The following is an 18,459-nucleotide window of genomic DNA, read 5'->3' on the forward strand; positions in this document are numbered from 1 at the left end:
ATGTGATAAAAAGACTATTACTTAGCATAAATAGGAAATACTGAGCAGTGGATAGTCACGTGAACATTGTGTTCAGTGTTATAACTCAGCTTTTGAACTTGTGCTTTTCCTCATGTGACATTCATTCAGATTTTACCTATGGTTGGTTTACACATATTGCAAGTAAAACACAACTGTGGCAGGCCAATGATGCAGTACCTAGAAACACTTATATCTGTGGCCAGGTGACAAAGGATATTGAGGCACTGACTAGGCATTTGAGTAAACGGGACTAGGTGTTGATAGTTTGAGGAGCAAGCAACAGCCTGGCCAGGAACAGAGTACAGCATCAAGAGTTACCAGTATAAGTTGGGTGCAGCAACCTTATGCACAAATGTGAACATTATTGAGGTATGCTGTGGCATGATCAACTCTGGATGAAAAAAGCTGTGATGCAGGACAAATAGGGAATGACCAGGTTGTTACTGACTCAAACTTTGGAGCAGTGCCTGTCAGTTAGTGCTGTTTAGGATACATGAGACATGCCTAACATCTTAATAGGAGGAGGAAAAAAGATAAGCCAAACTAGTGGTTGAAAATGGGGGGGGGGGCCCTCCCCTCCGCAGTGGTGGAATTCCTGTAATTACAGGTGTGAGAGGTAAGCCTATATTTAACTAAAACACCTCATTCAAACTGACTGCTTTAAAAGACGTCTACATAAAACAAATTTATTCATTTACTTTTCCTGTGATGCATCAGAATGTTGGAGGACTAGAAAACAGACAATGAACTGCTTAACTTTCTGTTTACATGAGATGAGGTGTCTAAAGGAAGCTGATGTTATATGCCTGAGCACTATGGAAATACAGTAAGCTATATTTTAAATGTAGAGTGTTATAAATAAGCAGCCTTATTTCCCATGGGAAAAGTAGAGAAAGGAGAAATTAAAAATAACACAAAGTACAAATCTATTAAACCAGAACTGGAAGCTTATGCATGTGAATTGTTGCTGCTGGAGAAGTTATTTGTAGTTATTACTGTATATAGATCCCTGCTCAGAAATTTTCAAATGTTGTTAGAAAAATTTGCTTCATTATTGTGCCACCTAGCAAAAAAGAATGCAACTTACAGTCTGTGTAGATTTTAATAGTAATTTTCCGATTTGGATAAAAGAAATGATGTGTTCTGGTGTTGGTTTTCTCACCAGGATTATAGAGGAAAGCAGTACACTAGTATTATTTATATGTGAAATGGCCTCTCAAGATGATGCACTACTGGCCATACTAAATAACTTACCTGATTACAGTTAAGTGATATCGTGTAAAGCAGAATAATTAATAAAGAGGAAACAGAAAGTTTCAAGGCAGTGTTAAGGGAAGCTGGGTGGATGGGTGTGTTTAATGTGGCAGGTGTCAACTCCATATCTAATGAATTTCTGCTGAACTTTAACAGCTGCTTTTCAAAGAAAGCTGTAAAATGTGTCACATAAGATGTAAAAACGTTAGGATTACAAAGATTATCAAAATATTGTGTGCAAGGAAAAGCAAATTCTATGAAATGAAATGATAAGGACAAACAGAGAAGTGGGGCTGATCTCGTACAAAAAGGTGTACTATGCTATGATTAAAGCATGGGAAAATCTCTGTAGAATGCCTGAAGTTAATAAATCAGATAGCAAAATTAAAACTGCATGGGCAGTAGTAAGAAGAGAAACTCAGAGATCTGTTAAGGAATGTGGAGATTGTCAATAAATAAAAATGTCAAATAAGAAATCATTGCAGTCAGATAGCCAACATATGTAAGCATCACATCCTGGAAGTAGCTCAGAAGATTGGCATGGACATTTTATTTGATTATGAGTTCAGTTGATCCCAATAGCATTACAGTTGCTCGGATATCGAGCAGAACAATGACTTTACAATCATGAATTTTTCATAAAATTTGCGGTAATGGCTGCAACAGAGCACAATCTGGTACATTTACGATGATACTTATAGCAACTAATGTTACATTATAATACACTGGTGTTTAATATTTAAGGATCAAAATGACGTTTGCATGATATGTCACCGCCAAGTAATGTAACTCAAGGAAACTTGGTCATACATAGAAAGAACTACTACAGTATAACACAGAAATTAACTGAAAGAAATGCACAATGAGACGAACAGAAATGACACTTTTATTCAGGTTGTATACGACCCAGGAAATGTGGGAAAAACCTGGGAAATTTTTTATCAGGAGAAAACTGGGAAAAAGATGGGAATTTTTCAGAATTCCAAGAATTTTTCGTTTTTTTAGCTTTCAGTTAAATTATTGTTATTTCAACTGGTAAGAATGAAGTCTTTAGCAAAGAATGTTACTGTATCCTGCTACTGCAGAATGATTCTGCAGGAATAAAATATAAACGAAAGGATAAAAAATAAAACTTTAAAGGCAAAGGAAATGCGCTATTTACAACAACAAATCACCGTGCATGCATAAGCGTCTACAAACACCAAAAATATGTCAGAGGCCTTAGGGCGAAGACTACTTATTATGTCATGACAATAAACTGCTTTCTATGAGTGTGGCGTCACAACTATTTACATTAGTTTCATTTAACCATTTGCCAGTGGGCTCATGCACATGCGTAGTTCACTTGCGTATGAACAGCACCTTCTGCTTTCGCTACTTGTAGTGTGGCTGTTAGCTGTATCAGCAGTAGCAGCAAGCACCCAGATGGTAACGAGAAAAATTTTTCTCGCCCGCTCTAGCTGCCAGATTCGCGCATGTGCAGGGTTGTCTGAGTTTTAGTGATTTTGCTGTTTCCTCCTTGTTTACAGCTCCCACGTCAAATGAAAACAAAATGGATTTCTGTGGCCGGGAGCTATCAAGTGAATTAAATTACCTTCACGTAATTAAAGAGCGTAAAAGTATATTATTGGTTTCAGTTTTTCTGGTTTTATTTTATTTCCAAGTTATTAGCGGTCAAGCATTAATCACCTTGCAAAAAATGAAGTTATTTTTGTCATTTTTCTAAAGAAATTTAGCTGTATTAATTTCTCTGCTGAGGCAATCATTTTATTTGAAACGAAGTGTTTCATTCCGCAGTATTGGTTAGTTCCAACTGTCTGCTGAATTTCAAGTGCATGTTTTCATCTTCTGCCATGTATGGCATTTTGCCATAATAAAGAACCAAATATGAGATAGTACAGTACTGGTACTCTCAGAAAATTTACATCCCAAAAACCACACTGAAAAGCTTAATATCAGATGGGACCTACTTAATTGTGAATCTGGAAAAAACCAATGTGCACTTCAAGCCAAATTATGGTTATGACATTCCGATGCTCTTGGGGTATCCTCTGATGTCCTGTTTCTTTTATGGTGTATTGTAAGCTTTCTTAGTGCTTTATACATACGAACATCTGAGCTTCCTACACCACTGCAGCTGCGCACCCGCAATAACGGCTGTTTTTTTTAGAGCTCTCTGACAACTGCTAAATCGAACCTATTTCTAACAGTCTCAGGATAGTATTGCATATGGTGGTACGAAAAGTGTTACTTTCAAACTAAATTTCTTCTTTCACAAGATGAATTATGTTATGTGTGAGAAAGTGGGATGAATTTCTTAAATCAGAGAGTGTTTAAAACTGAACGCTTTGAGGACCTGCCAATTTCAAGAATTTTGAGCCCAGAAGACCAGACATTTATGTCTTATTTTAAATTTACTGGCACATTTGTGTGATGTATCTTAAAGTATACACTCGCAAAAAAATATCAATATTACATGTGAAAGCTTAGCTTCTCTTGTAGCTTATTAATCTTCAAGACCAATATTAAATGTGAGAGCTTAGCTGTTCTTGTAGCTATAGTATGTATATTGATGTAAACCATTAACTTTTCCTCTTTGTGTGTTCGAGCTACGTAACAGTGATCTTGCTATTGGCTGACTATAACGTGTGTCCTGTGCTCTGAATATCTGCTGTCATCGGCTGGCAAGATCACGTGGCATGAGATAAGACTGGCTTACAAAAGGACATCGCAGTCTCAATTTCAATGCTCTGGAAACTAACATCATTTATACTTTCTTAATACAAAAATATGCAATGTATGTGTTGCTACACATCAAAGGTCTTTCAGAACTTCTCTCCTTTTTCTTCATCAAAAGTCTTCCCCCCCCCCCCCCCCCCCCCCCCCTCCTTTTTTTCCGGAAAGTTCTATGCCAGTGTATAAAACGTTAACCATTCAAAGGATTGATAAGTTTTACAGTTCCGAGGAAAATCTATGGAAAATCTACTGTTACTTACCACGGGAAATATGTATTTTCGCCTGGGGAAAAGTATATTTTTTAAACCGGATGTCTGGGAATTTTTTTCCTTGTCCGTGTATACACCCTGTTATTAAAAGATAATAGTTACACTAAAGTCAATACAGTTCATAATGGTCCTCTGGACATTGCAAAAGATGAGACATATATCGTAATAGGGTTATGGTCACCACACACTACAGTGCGTGCTCCAGAATGTGCTCACATGCTGGCTGAAAACGTCTGTGAGGAGTTCTTGTGGTAGGGTGTTTCATTCTTCCACCAACACAGTTGACAAATGCCAGATTGTTGTCGATGCATGTGGACATGCTGCAATACATCCCCCCAACGTATCCCACATGTGCTCAACGTGTTTCAAGTCACAGGAACAAGCAGGCTGGTCCATTTGCCGAATATCCTGTCGTTTAAAGAGCTACTCCATCAGTCCTGTTTGATGCAGTTGCTCATTGTCATTAAAATACACTTCTGAATAGAAACAAATGGGGCTGGAGTCCACAGAGTAATATTGACTGGTGAGTGGACTGTGTTCAAAGATTTGGAGGTCAGTGCACCTTGCAACATTGTGCCTCCCCACACCATAACACCTGGACCAGCAAAATGATCATGTTCGACAATATTCTTGGGGGCATTAAGGGTTCCCATTTCCGGCTATGTGAGAGTATGTCCAGCATCATCAGACATGACTGTTGTTTTGGTGGTCCACATGTATTGATATGGAGATTGTAATGTTGCATTGGTAAGATCATGACTCAGTACTCCTTCCCCATGTGTGTCTTTTCAAGGGTGCATTCAGCCCTGTCTTCATTTTTATGCCTGACAATGCACGACCACATTGAATTGCTTGAATATAGGTTCTCTTGAAATGAACAGATTGGCCTGCACATTCCCCTGACTTACGTCCCATCAGGCGCATGTGGGATGCATTGGGGAGACTTGTTGCAGCATGTCAACAGTGAAGAACTCCGTACAAACCATATGGCCAGCATGCGAGTATGTTGCAGAGTGTACATTACTATCAGTGGTGATCACACACCCTATTAAGAACCATGTCCTATCTTTTGTAATGTCCAGGGACCATAATGAATCAGTGTGACAGCAGTGTAATTACTATCTTAGAATAGGTCTCATTTCTGTTCTGCTCATTATGTATTTCTTTCATTGACCTTATGTACTGTAGCATTGCTCTCCGTGTATCCTCCAAGTCTCATCGAGCTGTGTTACTTAGCAGTCACACATTATGCAAAAGTTACTTCCATCCTTAAATTTTGTGCAGCAGTGTTCATGGAAATAAATAAGACGCAAAGTACAGGACATCAGAATTAAAATTTTATGCATAAAGTATATTTTATGACAAAAATACTTTATATTTATTCTTGTACTAAATGGGACATCTCAGTTATACAATAAAACTACACACATATGTGCTTATTTATGCTAAAAATTTGCTAATTGAGTAGAATAAATCTTTCAAAAGGTATTCTATTAATTGAAATTTCTACATAGGACACAGAAAATCATGGCTGAGTAATTTATTCATTTTTGCATAGTGAAGAAGTTTTTCTGGATGCTACAAAAGTCTTGTTTTGATCTTGTATTACAACCAAGATATGCACTATTGGTTTTGAAAAGAGAACAAAATATACAGGGGAGAAGATATATTTACACATTCAAAAAAACCTGTTGTTTCTGGAACAGATTCCTGCTAGAGTATCTTATATGAAAAGTGTTGATTATGTAAACAACTCTGAGTGACATTTTTTTCCCGTTCTTCTATTGGCTGATTATCTGAATCTGTGACTTTGGAAGACAACAGTACATGGAAGTATCCAAAGCAAGCAACTCTTGACGACGGCCTTAGGTGTAGATGATGTCATTATGCATAAGGCGAAAGCTGCAAAATGAAACCTTTTTGCCAGTTCTAGGATACACCAGGACCAATGTAATTTACTATTGTTGGATGTGCCCAAAAACTTAGCAGAGTCCACTAGTTACATTTGTCATCCACTACATTATATATTTATATCCTCTTGTTCTTGCTGTGTAACATAAAATTGTGGCTAATGGATTTTTTTGCATTCAGAGAGATCCTTTGCAGCTAAACCAGTTGAAGATCTCTTTAAATACCCTGTCGGCAGATGTTCCCAGATTCCTCCCTACTGTTTTATCCATTAGGAGAGAAGTGTCACATGCAGCGAGGATGAACTTGCTCACTGTAGTGGTACAAAGTGGGAAGTCATTTAGAAATATAAGAAGCAGCAAGGGCCCCAGCATTGAGCCTTGTGGCACTCCATTTTTGGTTGTGCCTCAGATAGATGAAGCTGGAACTCCGTTACTGTCAGTAATTGTTACCCTCTGATTTCTATCTGTTGAGCAAGACACAATCCATGTACCCATTATTCCAATTAACCTATAGAATTTTGTTTGCTGTAGCAGAATCTGATCATCAACACAGTTCAAGTAATGGAAGGTGGTGGAAAGTGAGCACCACTCTGTGACCATTCTGTCCCACAATTTGTAATTCTTGTAAATGATATTACTTGATTGTGCTGTTTTGCAATTTCCAGCAAGTCAGCCTTTGTCATTTTGTGGTATCAAATGAATCTATGCCGTTCTTCTTTAGCCAATACACTATGTCACACTTCCTGGTGTTTCCTGTAGGGGCTTTGTTTGAGTGGAGTGATGTGTTGTATTATCGAATGCAATAGCATAATTTCTTTTTTATGGTTGGAGGCAAACAGTATGTGAACCAGTCATTAAATCTTGTTGCTGTAATTTCTGCGTGATACTCTTCAGATTTCTTCAGTGTAAACAATGACAATGTGTATGGAACATGCCCACTGATTGTTCTAGCATGTAAAAGAATGAGCCAACTGTCTTTTCTCGCTAGAACTCTCGTTGTTCGGCGCACAGTGTCATCAGTCCATGCAGTCAGTCTGGAATGGCCAGCATGAAGCTGCCTTTTGTCCTACCAGATGGTTTCATGAGGTTTGCACTTGCATATTCCCCTTAGAAAACAGCCATCTGCAGGCAACAATATCCTCCTGTTCAAGCAGCACTCTTCTTTCAGTAGACGTTTTCTGTTGAAATCGTATCTTTTTTAGTGTTTCTGAAATGCTGGTTTTTCCTCTGATAAACAACACCCTATCTCGTAAGAAGAGAAGCAGCTTCTTATGGTTGAGGTATTCTTTCCATGCATAATAGTCATATACATGTTGCTGAATTGCATCGTCTTGAAATTTACCCAGTTCCGTCATTTTAGCAGCACGCACTCTGGATTTACGTGGAGTTAAAAGCACAGCTGCTGCTTCCTGTAGATCTCCAGCACACTTCTCCATCATTATTTTCTTCATAGAGTTCATTGCTATTCTCAGAGCTGCATCTACCTGTTTGACAACTTTTGACAAAGGTTTAATAGGCCTGCCAGTACCCCATTCTTTCTCAACGAAGCATTGTACATAATATTTCAGCCTGGCTATAATGTCTGAAGACATTCTGATCATTGAGGAAAATGCACTTGTTAGGCAGAAACGTGTAATAAGGATAAGTTGTGGTGTCCACTCTAGAACCTCTTTTGACAGCTCTTTAAACAGTTTGTCATACTGACAATCACCTCTCGGTGTGTGTATCAACTGCCAACAGAGTTCAGAAACAAAAGTATCATCCAGAAATATGATACTAGAAGTAGAAGTTATTTACACTAACCTTCACTCAGCCTTAGTGACACAGCAAAGAGTGAGATATTTATGCATAAATATTACTAGATCCCAACTTAAATCGACCTTCCCTCATAGAGTTTTCCAATAAAATGTATATTTTACACAATATAATGTAGATTTTACACAATATAGTGTATAAACAAACAAATTGTGCCAGGTTTGCCACATCATATCCCTGCACAGCTGTTCTAAATTAAATAATTTTAATGAATTTTTTTTGTAGTTATTGTTAAACAGTTCCTTGAAAAATTTACCACCATTCAAGAGGAAAAGGTATAAACAAATTGCGAAAGTACGCTTGCCTTGCCTACTCTTTTTCAGACAATAATGCAAGGTTGCCAGATGGAAACAGATAAGCATGTTTGAGTAAATTACACTCATTAAGTTTTCTTATATAATCATATACCGTGAAGTGCCAAAGAAATTGGTACACCTGCTAATATTGTGCAGGGCCTCCATGAGCATGCAGAAGTGCTGCTACATGACATGGCATTGACTTGACTAATCTCTGAAGTAGTGCTGTATGGAATTTACACCATGACTCCTGCAGGACTGTCCATAAATCTGCAAGAGTACAAGGGGGTGGAAATCTTTTCTGAACAGCTCATTGCAAGGCATCCCAGATATGCTCAATAATGTTCATGCCTGGGGAGTTTGGTGGCCAGCAGAAGTGTTTAAACACAGAAGAGTGTTCCTGGAGTCACTCTGTAGCAATTCTGGATGTGTGGAGTGTTGCATTGTCCTGCTGGAATTGCCCAGGTCGTTTGGAATGCACAATGGACATGAATGAATGCATGTGATCAGAAAGGATGTTTCATCTGTCAGTATCATATCTAGAAGTATTGAGGGTCCCATATCTCTCCAACTGCACAAGCGCCACACCATTACAGCGCCTCCACCAAGCTGAACAGTCCCTTGCTGACATGTAGGGTCCATGGATTCATGAGGGTGTCTCCATACCCATATGTGCCCATCCACTTGATACAATTTGAAATGAGACTCATCTGACCAGGCAACATGTTTCCAGTCATCAGCAGTCCAATGTCAGTGTTGACGGGCCCAGGTGAGGCGTAAAGTTTTGTGTCATGCCCTCATCAAGGGTACACGATAGGACCTTCGGCTTCAAATGATGTTTCATTGAGTGTTTCATATGCTGACACTTGTTGACAGCCTAGCATTGAAATCTACAGCAATTTGCAGAAGGGTTGCATTTCCGCCACATTGAACCATTCTCTTCAGTCGCCATTGGTCCCATTCTTGCAGGGACTCTTTCCAGCTGCAGCAGTGTCGAAGATTTGATGTTTTACCGGATTCCTGATGTTCACGGTACACTCTTGAAGTGGTAGTATGGGAAAAACCCCACTTCATCGTTCCCTTGGAGATGCTTTGTTCCATCGCCCATATGCCAACTATAACACCACGTTCAGACTCACCTAAATCTTGATAACTTGCCATTATAGCAGCAGTTGTTGTCTTATATAGGCATTGCCAACCGCAACACTGTATTCTGCCTGTTTACATATCTCTGTATTTGAATTCACATGCCTGTACCAGTTTTTTTTGGTACTTCAGTGTATAAAAATGTAGATATTTTTATTGCAGACTAGCAGTACAGAGTTGTCTTGGCAAAAGTAGGCAAATCTTACGGTTGTCACAATTTTAAGTTTTAATAATTGAGTTGAGTTTGAAGAAATATTGAACATACAAACCTAACTGATGGTGGAATATGCAGAATTAACAGCTGCATGTTGGACTATTGCTGAGTAAGAGACAGTGCGCATGCTCGTTTCTCCATGTAATAAAAGAAGACAAATCTTCTGTACCATCGAGAATCCACATTGAAGTAAATAGTATTAATGTTGACAACAGTAACAATTATAATTTTAATAAAAATAATATACTAATAATAATAAAATAATAATGGTGATTAAAAATGATGATAATCTATAACCATACCGCCAAGAATCTGTTTAAAACAAAGAATGTAAGTTATAGAATACTATAAGGAAAAAGTTTTGCAGGGTTTGAAATTGAAACACAATGTTATTTCTTATAATTTTTCCACTATATAAATGTACAATATAATATTAATGTGCAAGTAATATTCAATTTCGCATCAAATTTTTATTTAGAAAATTAAGTCAATAAATGAAAGAAAATAAATCAACATTTTAAAAACTGGTTACTACATTTGTAGTAATAGAAGCAGTTTCATTTATTGTACAATGTAAAATGTAATGTGTTCTAACACAAGTTATTCAGAAGTTGAAGTGTCAGATGTTCCAGCATTGAAATCTGGTTGTGAGCAGTTTTTGTCATTATTTTTCGCAGTCTTTAACATTTAAAATTTCATCAACTTGTAAGGGTGTTGGGTCCCAGAGGAACACTACTGGCTTCAAATTGTCATCCATGTACCATCCACAAGATTCAGCCAATAAGGATTGGTAGCAATAAGACATTAAATTTACATTTTTATTTTAACAATTTCTAGCCTTGTGGAATCATCTTTGCATTAACATTTCTAATTTTTTATAAATTTCTCATTTTCTTTTTGGGATGAATAATTTGTTTTGTAAATAGGAAATTACCTTATTAACACTTGTGCCCTTCTTTGTGCCATACACAAATATTTAACTCATGAATCACCTGAATTGTTCCCTCAGTGATCTTTTGTAGGTTTCATTTTCCAAAAATATTTTAAAAGGTGTGACTTTTCCTTTATTATGGAAAGCAGCAGTGTAACCATAGCTTGTAAATGCATGGAATTCTGATAGGCTTAGACATAATAAGGATCCTAACTTTGATGCCAGTTCACTAATTTCTCTCTGAATAATTTTATTGATATTATGATACTAACATGAGCACAATTCAGCATGTTGCGTCAGAATTAGTCGTTATTTATTTCATTGTGACAAGTCAGAAAGGATACATAGTTGCTCTAGCTACACAATTTTTCATTCAGGTGCCAATTATCGTTTGCTTTTCAGTTCAGAACATTTTTCTCATAGCTGTTGGTGAGCTTTAATGTCAGTAAATGGTTAAAAGTAAATATGGCTGAAGAAACATAGTGTTCAGAAACTAAATGTTCAGATGATTCTTGTTCATATGCTGCCTGACAAAAAGGTGAAGCACTGAGAAGTCATGGTCATATGTCAGTGTAACTTTGTACACTTACACACCATGGGGAAATATGTAAGTGATAAGGTTTGCCATTCTCTTTAGTTAGAATATTCACCAGAATGCATTACTGTTTAGTGTAGTTATCATGCCTGGTAGTGCATACAAGGGGCAAGAACAGCATGGAGACCCCATTTACTTGTGTGAGACATCATTAGTGGCACCTGACAGAGTTTGATATCAGTGTCATCTGGGTGTCTGTTTGGCTGGCTGTCCAAATTTTGCAATATTCATATTCATGGGGTACTCAGTGGACAGACAATGTTGTACCACATAAAAAGGTGATGGCAGGCATACTTATCTGTAAAGTTCTGGCCAATCATTTCTAAACACCGCAAAGGTTGATCGCCGTATTCTGTACCAAGCACATCATAACACTTTGCATCTGCGCCTACCGTCGGAGAACAGGTAATGAACTCCTTACACCATTTGCCATGGACTAGCAACAGTGATGCTAGGGAATTACTATCACTTGTGTAGGCTGTCATTAACATGTACGATAAACAGCTGCGTTTAGAGTGGTATGGTGTTTAGGAAGCGTGGACTGCTTATGAATGATGTCACATTGTGTTCAAGGATGAATCGTGGTGCTGCACTAATGCAGATTATCATTGTCACTACCACAAATTACTGTTGTCAGTGATTATGGTAATCAAGAACTTCATAACACCCTTCCCAACTGAATCAGTGCATACATCAAGGCCAGAGGAGGTTCAACATCACACTGCTAAGTGGGCTCATACTGTTACATTGTTTGTAGTCTTGACTCGAATTTGTAATCATTGAAATGAAAGCACATACTCTCCAACCTGCATAGAGTTTCATTTAATTTCCTCCTCCCTTTTGGGTACTTCACTCTGTCAGGGAGGGTCTTTGTGCATGACATCCATTGTTGAGACCGTGCTCTCTCTCTTGCATTATATCTAGGGCCCTCCTTACTGTTTTTTTTGGGGTCTTTAGTCCAAAGGACTGTTTGATGCAGCTTTCCATGCTAGACTCTACTGGGCAGGGCTTTTCATCTCTACAGAACAACTGTAACCTACATCCTTATGAACTAGGTTACTCTCCTTGCTACATCTAATAATTTTAAATGCAACTACTATTGACTTCCATTAGACATCATTATTTTCTGGATTTAGAAAAGCACTACATTGCATTGATTTAAGTTTAATCAGTGTTCTTGTGTTACTTTTGGCTATAACAGTAATGATTGTTTTCAATTGATTGGCAGTGAATGGTAAGAACAGAGGTTTTTGGAAGGACTGATTAGCAACAACTCTTCACAGATGGAAATCTTCCTGTATGCCTTAAGGGAAAAGGGGAAACAAAAGTTCACACATGTGAAAAAAAATCCTTTGTGCTATCAGTTTTTAGCAGATCTTTTTGAAGAATTCTTTTTTCCAGGTTGCTGATGTTCACATGGGTTGGAGACTTGTTGATGTTCCCTCATGATCCGCTAGGGAGGAATGGTCCAAAATTTGAAGAGTTCCTTCGCTTTCCCAAGAAGTTATAAGACAATGCTGAAATTGTCGCCAGTGTCAATTCAGTACAAACTGCTGCTGTGTTAGAAACCAAAAAAGTGTTGTTAATGTATTTTGATATTTTGGTGTAAAGGAAGTAATCCATTTTTACAAAATAACATATCCCATTTCTCAAAAATCTGTTGTCAAGTTTGTGCTCAGGTATTGTTAAAGTATGTATACAGCTGTATCTTGTTATTCTTTTATTACTAATATTGTATCATATTATATTTAGTGTGTACAGTTGGATTATTCATTTTCAGTTTTATAAAATTATTTTCCAGTATATAAAAGCTGCATTTGAAAACAATTTGGGTTGTGAATCTTAAAGTGATTATCACTTTGCTTTTTTGTGTATTATATGAAATCAAGATATATTCTTGCCAGTCACTGTTTTTTCCTCTTGCAGTAAAAATAAAAAAAATAAATTAAAAAAAAAGTTTTTGAGGACACTTGTCAGAGTTACATGAAGTGCACCAACAATTTCTTTAGTTTCATATGCCTAAGATATTTCACATTTCATTCATTCGTTCTTTTCTCATAACTAGTTGCCATTTTCTACATGTTGGTAAAGTTGTACAGGGCATAAGAAATTTTCTTTTGTTCAGTTTTAGTTGACCAACATTGTGGTTGGTTGAACAATTTCCTTGATTTCAGTTTGATGGTTTGGTGCAAGTATTTGTTACATTGTACACATTCCAAAATGCTTTCAGTGTATTTTTATGACAGGAATAGTGTAAATATCCTCATTACAAGTGTGTGTGAATGTGAAATAATTTGATGCATGTTCTGCTTTGTGCTGCTGCATCTGTTAATACTTTAAGGTACATAAAACACCACTTTAGCTGCTGTTTCCACTGCTGGTTATGTTAATGTGATCCATATTATAATGTAAAAATTATGTCTGTTAGTAAAGGTAGCTATCTTTAAAAGAACATTTGGAAACTCTTTTCTTTATAGTATTCCCAAGACCTAAATGCGCATGAGTATTGAATGTAAAGAATTCTTAGTTCTTCTGGTATGACAATAGCCACTTGTACTAATGTAAGTCTCTCTTGCATTATAATACAGGTCACATGAGTATGTTCAGTCAACATAACTGGTAGTGGAAACAGCAACTGAGATGATATTTTATGTATACCTTAAAGCATGTGTGTCATGTAGGCTTCGTATGAAAAATAATTAGTGATACTGTTTGATGTATATATTATCTCAAATGTTGCTTTTGTTTATTGGTAACTGTAGCAATTTGTAGTAAAACTAAAGTTAGTAAAACCAATGAAGCAGGCAGGTGGGAAAATGTCGTCCAAATGTCAGAAAGGAAAGAACCAAAGAAATTCTTACCAGTATTGAGACTCGCTGGTAGTGGACTCGCTGCTAGCAACCAAATTACTTTATATTAAATCTGATACAAATGAAGGTTTTGTATAAGCAAGCTGAAATAGTATAACTGAATGGGAACGTCCGTACTTAAGTTAGTTGTAGAAACTTGTTGTTCATAAATAGTCGGGTTGTAAATAAGAGAAATGAGCAGGATTACAGTTGAGCATATTTAAAAGAGATGTACTTGAAGAGACTATTTCAGTACATAAAGATTATCATTTTAATTATAGATATATTTTTGTAAAATATTCGTTTCAAATTTTTCACACAAGGAATGTAATTAATGATGTTTTACTGTGGACTAAATCACACAGACACTTCTGTAAATATTTGATTAATACCATTAATTTTCCACAAAAAAGGAAATAATTGATATAATTTGATGTTACCAAAATATTTGTTGTTCAGTCTTTGACAAATTTGTGTTTTTTATATATAACAGTCCACTATAATAAATAATATCTAATAAAGCTTTATTTTCTTACATTGGATGATTCTGCACCCACCCCCTCTTTCTTTCTCCCTTCAATCTAATACCACTGGCTATTTTTTGAACAGAGATAATGCACAAAAATTGATGGTAGAGAGGGCATTGAATTATCTGACTTGGTATTTGTGGGCAGTTACTACGTCAATAAAAAAGGAAAAAAGAAATAAAGTAATATGAATGCAAGGAGTGAAAAAACTGTTAGATTCAGCTTATTTTCTTGTCCGTGTGTTTCTCCTGATCCAGTGCATGGGGGCAACTCTTCTTGTGTCTACATGTTTCGTTTATTACACTCATGCTCATAAATTAAGGATAATGCTGATACATGGTGAGACAATGCTCTGGTGGGTTTAAATCACTATGGGGTATTACCAAGCAGTGCATTTGACCTGCGGCCATTGCACGGTAGTGGTGGCTGAAGTCCACATAAGCAGAGGTGTGTTGCTGCATGTCATTGTGTGGTGCAGCGAGTAAGTGTGCAGACGTTTTCAGACATGCTAATGGTGAGTGTGTTGAAAATGGCTCAAATAACACATTGATTAAGTTATGAGGGTTAGAATAATAGGGCAACTGGAGGCTGGTCAAACACAGCAGGTTGTAGCACAGGCCCTCCGTGTGCCACAAAGTATGATCCCAAGATTATGGCAACAATTCCAGCAGACAGGAAACATGTCCAAGTGCAACAGTACGGGACGTCCACAGTGTACAACACCACAAGAAGACCAATATCTCACCATCAGTGCCCGCAGACGGCCATGGTGTACTGCATGTACCCTTGCTCGGGAACTTATTGCAGGCACTGGAACAGTTATCTCCCCGTCACACAGTCTACAGACGACTGAACAGACATGGTTTCTTCGTCCGGAGACGTGCAAGGTGCATTCCACTGACCCCTGGTCACGTGCCCTTAAAGCCTGGTGTCAAGAACACAATACGTGGTCATTGGAACAGTGGTCCCAGTGGTTCACAGACAAGTCCAGATATAGTCCGAATAGTGACTCTTGTCGGGTTTTCATCTGGCGTGAACCAGGAACCAGATATCAACCCCATAATGTCCTTGAAAGGGACATGTATGGAGGTCGTGGTTTGATGGTGTGGGGTGGGATTATGATTAGTGCACGTACACTCCTGCATGTCTTTGACAGAGGAACTGTAATAAGTCATGTCTATCGGGACGTCATTTTGCACCAGTATGTCTGCATTTTCAGGGGTGCAGTGGGTCCCACCTTCCTCCTGATGGATGATAATGCGTGGCCCCACCAAGCTGCCATCGTGGAGGAGTACCTTGAAACAGAAGATATCAGGCGAATGGAGTGGCCTGACAGTTCTCCAGACCTAAACCCCATTAAGCACGTCTGGGATGCTCTTGGTCGAAGTATCGCTGCATGTCTTCAAACCCCTATGACACTTCAGGAGCTCCGACAAGGCTGGTGATCCAGAGTATGCCAACCTGTTGTCCAGCCTGTGTACGTGTGCATAATGATGATATCCAATATTGATGTCGGGGTACATGCGCGGGAAACAGTGGCGTTTTGTAGCACGTGTTTCAGGACGGTTTTCTCAACTAATCACCAATACCGTGGATTGACAGATCTGTGTCGTGGTGTTCCCTGTGTGTCTATGCTATTAGAACTAGTTTTGTGTAGTGCCATGTTGTGTGGCACGAAAATCTGCAATTATCCTTATATAATGAGAATGAGTGTGTTTCTTACTGACACTGTAGGCCTAATCTCTCGCAAAGAAAATTCCAAGAAGTGTTAGTGGAGCAAACATCTCCGTTTTTCATTTGTATGCACGCTGGTCATCTTCCAGTTGTTTCTGCTACAGCTGTTGGTGAGCATATGAGTGTTCTACCATACATACAATGTTGAATTTTTTTAGTTTTGTGAAATTAAACTTTCTTGACTCCAGATGGTACATATTGGAATGTATATTAAATTGAATTATAAATTTCGTGTTCGTCAGTACAGGATAATTTATTGTGGTAAAGTAATCATTCTTCTTAAGTAGGTGCATTATGGTTCAATTACTTCCCACCATTACTAGTTGCCCACTACCCCCACCCCATCCACTTCCCAAGTGGTTGCTTGTCTTAGGTCAGTATGTCGATCTTGAGGTGCAATAAAAATTACGTTAGAGAAGAACAAATCTGAAGTCTGTGTATAGAGGTGCACAAAACAAACACACACACACACACACACACACACACACACACACACACACACACACACAGAGAGAGAGAGAGAGAGAGAGAGAGAGAGAGAGAGAATATTTGTTCAACAATAATGTATGTGGAGTGCAAAGTGTGTGTTCAGCTTAGAGAAATGCGGTGTAAGTTCAGAAAACTTGTTATCTAGTAATTTTGTTTCAGGTAGGACAGAAAAATGTTGTTGTTGTTGTGGTCTTCGGTCCTGATACTGGTTTGATGCAGCTTTCAATGCTACTCTATCCTGTGCAAGCTTCATCTCCTCCCAGTACGTACTGCAACCTACAGCCTTCTGAATCTGCTTAGTGTATTCATCTCTTGGTCTCCCTCAATGTTTTTACCCTCCAATGCTAAATTTGTGAGCCCTTGATGCTTCAGAACATGTCCTACCAACCGGTCCCTTCTTCTAGTCAAGTTGTGCCAATAACTCCTATTCTCCCCAATTCTATTCAACACCACCTCATTAGTTACATGATCTACCCATCTAATCTTCAGCATTCTTCTGTAGCACCACATCTCAAAAGCTTCTATTCTCTTCTTGTCCAAACTATTTATCGCCCATGTTTCACTTCCATACATGGCTACACTCCATACAAATACTTTCAGAAACGACTTCCTGGCACTTAAATCTATACTCGATGTTAACAAATTTCTCTTCTTGAGAAACGCTTTCCTTACCATTTCCAGTCTACATTTTATATTCTCTTTACTTCAACCATCATCAGTTATTTTGCTCCCCAAATATCAAAACTCATTTACTACTTTAAGCGTCTCATTTCCTAACCTCATTCCCGCCGCATCGCCCGATTTAATTAGACTACATTCCATTATCCTCTTTTGCTTTTATTGATGTTCATGTTATATCCTCCCTTCAAGACACTATCCATTCTGTTCAATTGCTCTTCCAAGTCCTTTGCTGTCTCTGACAGCATTACAATTTTACTGTCGAATCTCAAAGTTTTTATTTTTCATTCATGGATTTTAATAACTAGTCCGAATTTTTCTTTTGTTTCCTTTACTGCTTGCTCAATATACAGACTGAATAGCATCGGGGAGAGGCAACAACCCTGCTCACTCCCTTCCCAACCACTGTTTCCTTTTCATGTCCCTTGACTGTTATAAATGCCATCTGGTTTCTGTACAAACTGTAAATAGCCTTTCGCTCCCTGTATTTGACCTCTGCCACCTTCAGAATTTGAAAGAGAGTATTCCAGTCAACATTGTCAAAATCTTTCTCTAAGTCTACAGATGATAGAAATGTAGGTTTGCCTTTCCTTAATCTATTTTCTAAGATAAGTCGTAGGGTCAGTATTGCCTCACGTGTTCCAATATTTCTACGGAATCCAAACTGATCTTCCCCGAGGTTGGTTTCTACCAGTTTTTCATTCATCTGTAAAGAATTCGCATTAGTATTTTGCAGCTATAACTTATTAAACTGATAGTTCGGTAATTTTCACATCTGTCAACACCAGCTTTCTTCAGGATTGGAATTATTATATTCCTCTTGAAGTCTGAGAGTATTTCGCCTGTCTCGTACATCTTGCTCATCAGATGGTAGAGTTTTGTCAGGACTGGCTCTCCCAAGGCTGTCAGTAGTTCTAATGGAATGTTGTCTACTCCCGGGGCCTTGTTTCGAATTAGGTCTTTCAGTGCTCTGTCAAACTCTTCACGCAGTATTG

General features: G+C 37.9%; 1 protein-coding gene across 5 annotated transcripts in view; it reads left to right on the forward strand.

Annotated features, from left to right (window-relative positions):
* The window catches only part of LOC126353748 (uncharacterized), a 50,312-nt gene extending 35,741 nt beyond the window's left edge, over positions 1–14,571 (forward strand). For all 5 annotated transcript variants that reach the window (XM_050002796.1, XM_050002797.1, XM_050002793.1 and 2 more), the window contains one exon: positions 12,589–14,571. In XM_050002796.1, coding sequence (XP_049858753.1) covers positions 12,589–12,697 — 109 coding nt within the window. In that variant the 3' untranslated portion in view covers positions 12,698–14,571. The remainder of the gene's footprint in view (positions 1–12,588) is intronic.
* The last annotated feature ends 3,888 nt before the right edge of the window (positions 14,572–18,459 follow it).

Source organism: Schistocerca gregaria, chromosome 3 (genome assembly GCF_023897955.1).
Source record: "Schistocerca gregaria isolate iqSchGreg1 chromosome 3, iqSchGreg1.2, whole genome shotgun sequence".
In the NCBI taxonomy this organism is placed as follows: Eukaryota; Metazoa; Arthropoda; class Insecta; order Orthoptera; family Acrididae; genus Schistocerca; species Schistocerca gregaria.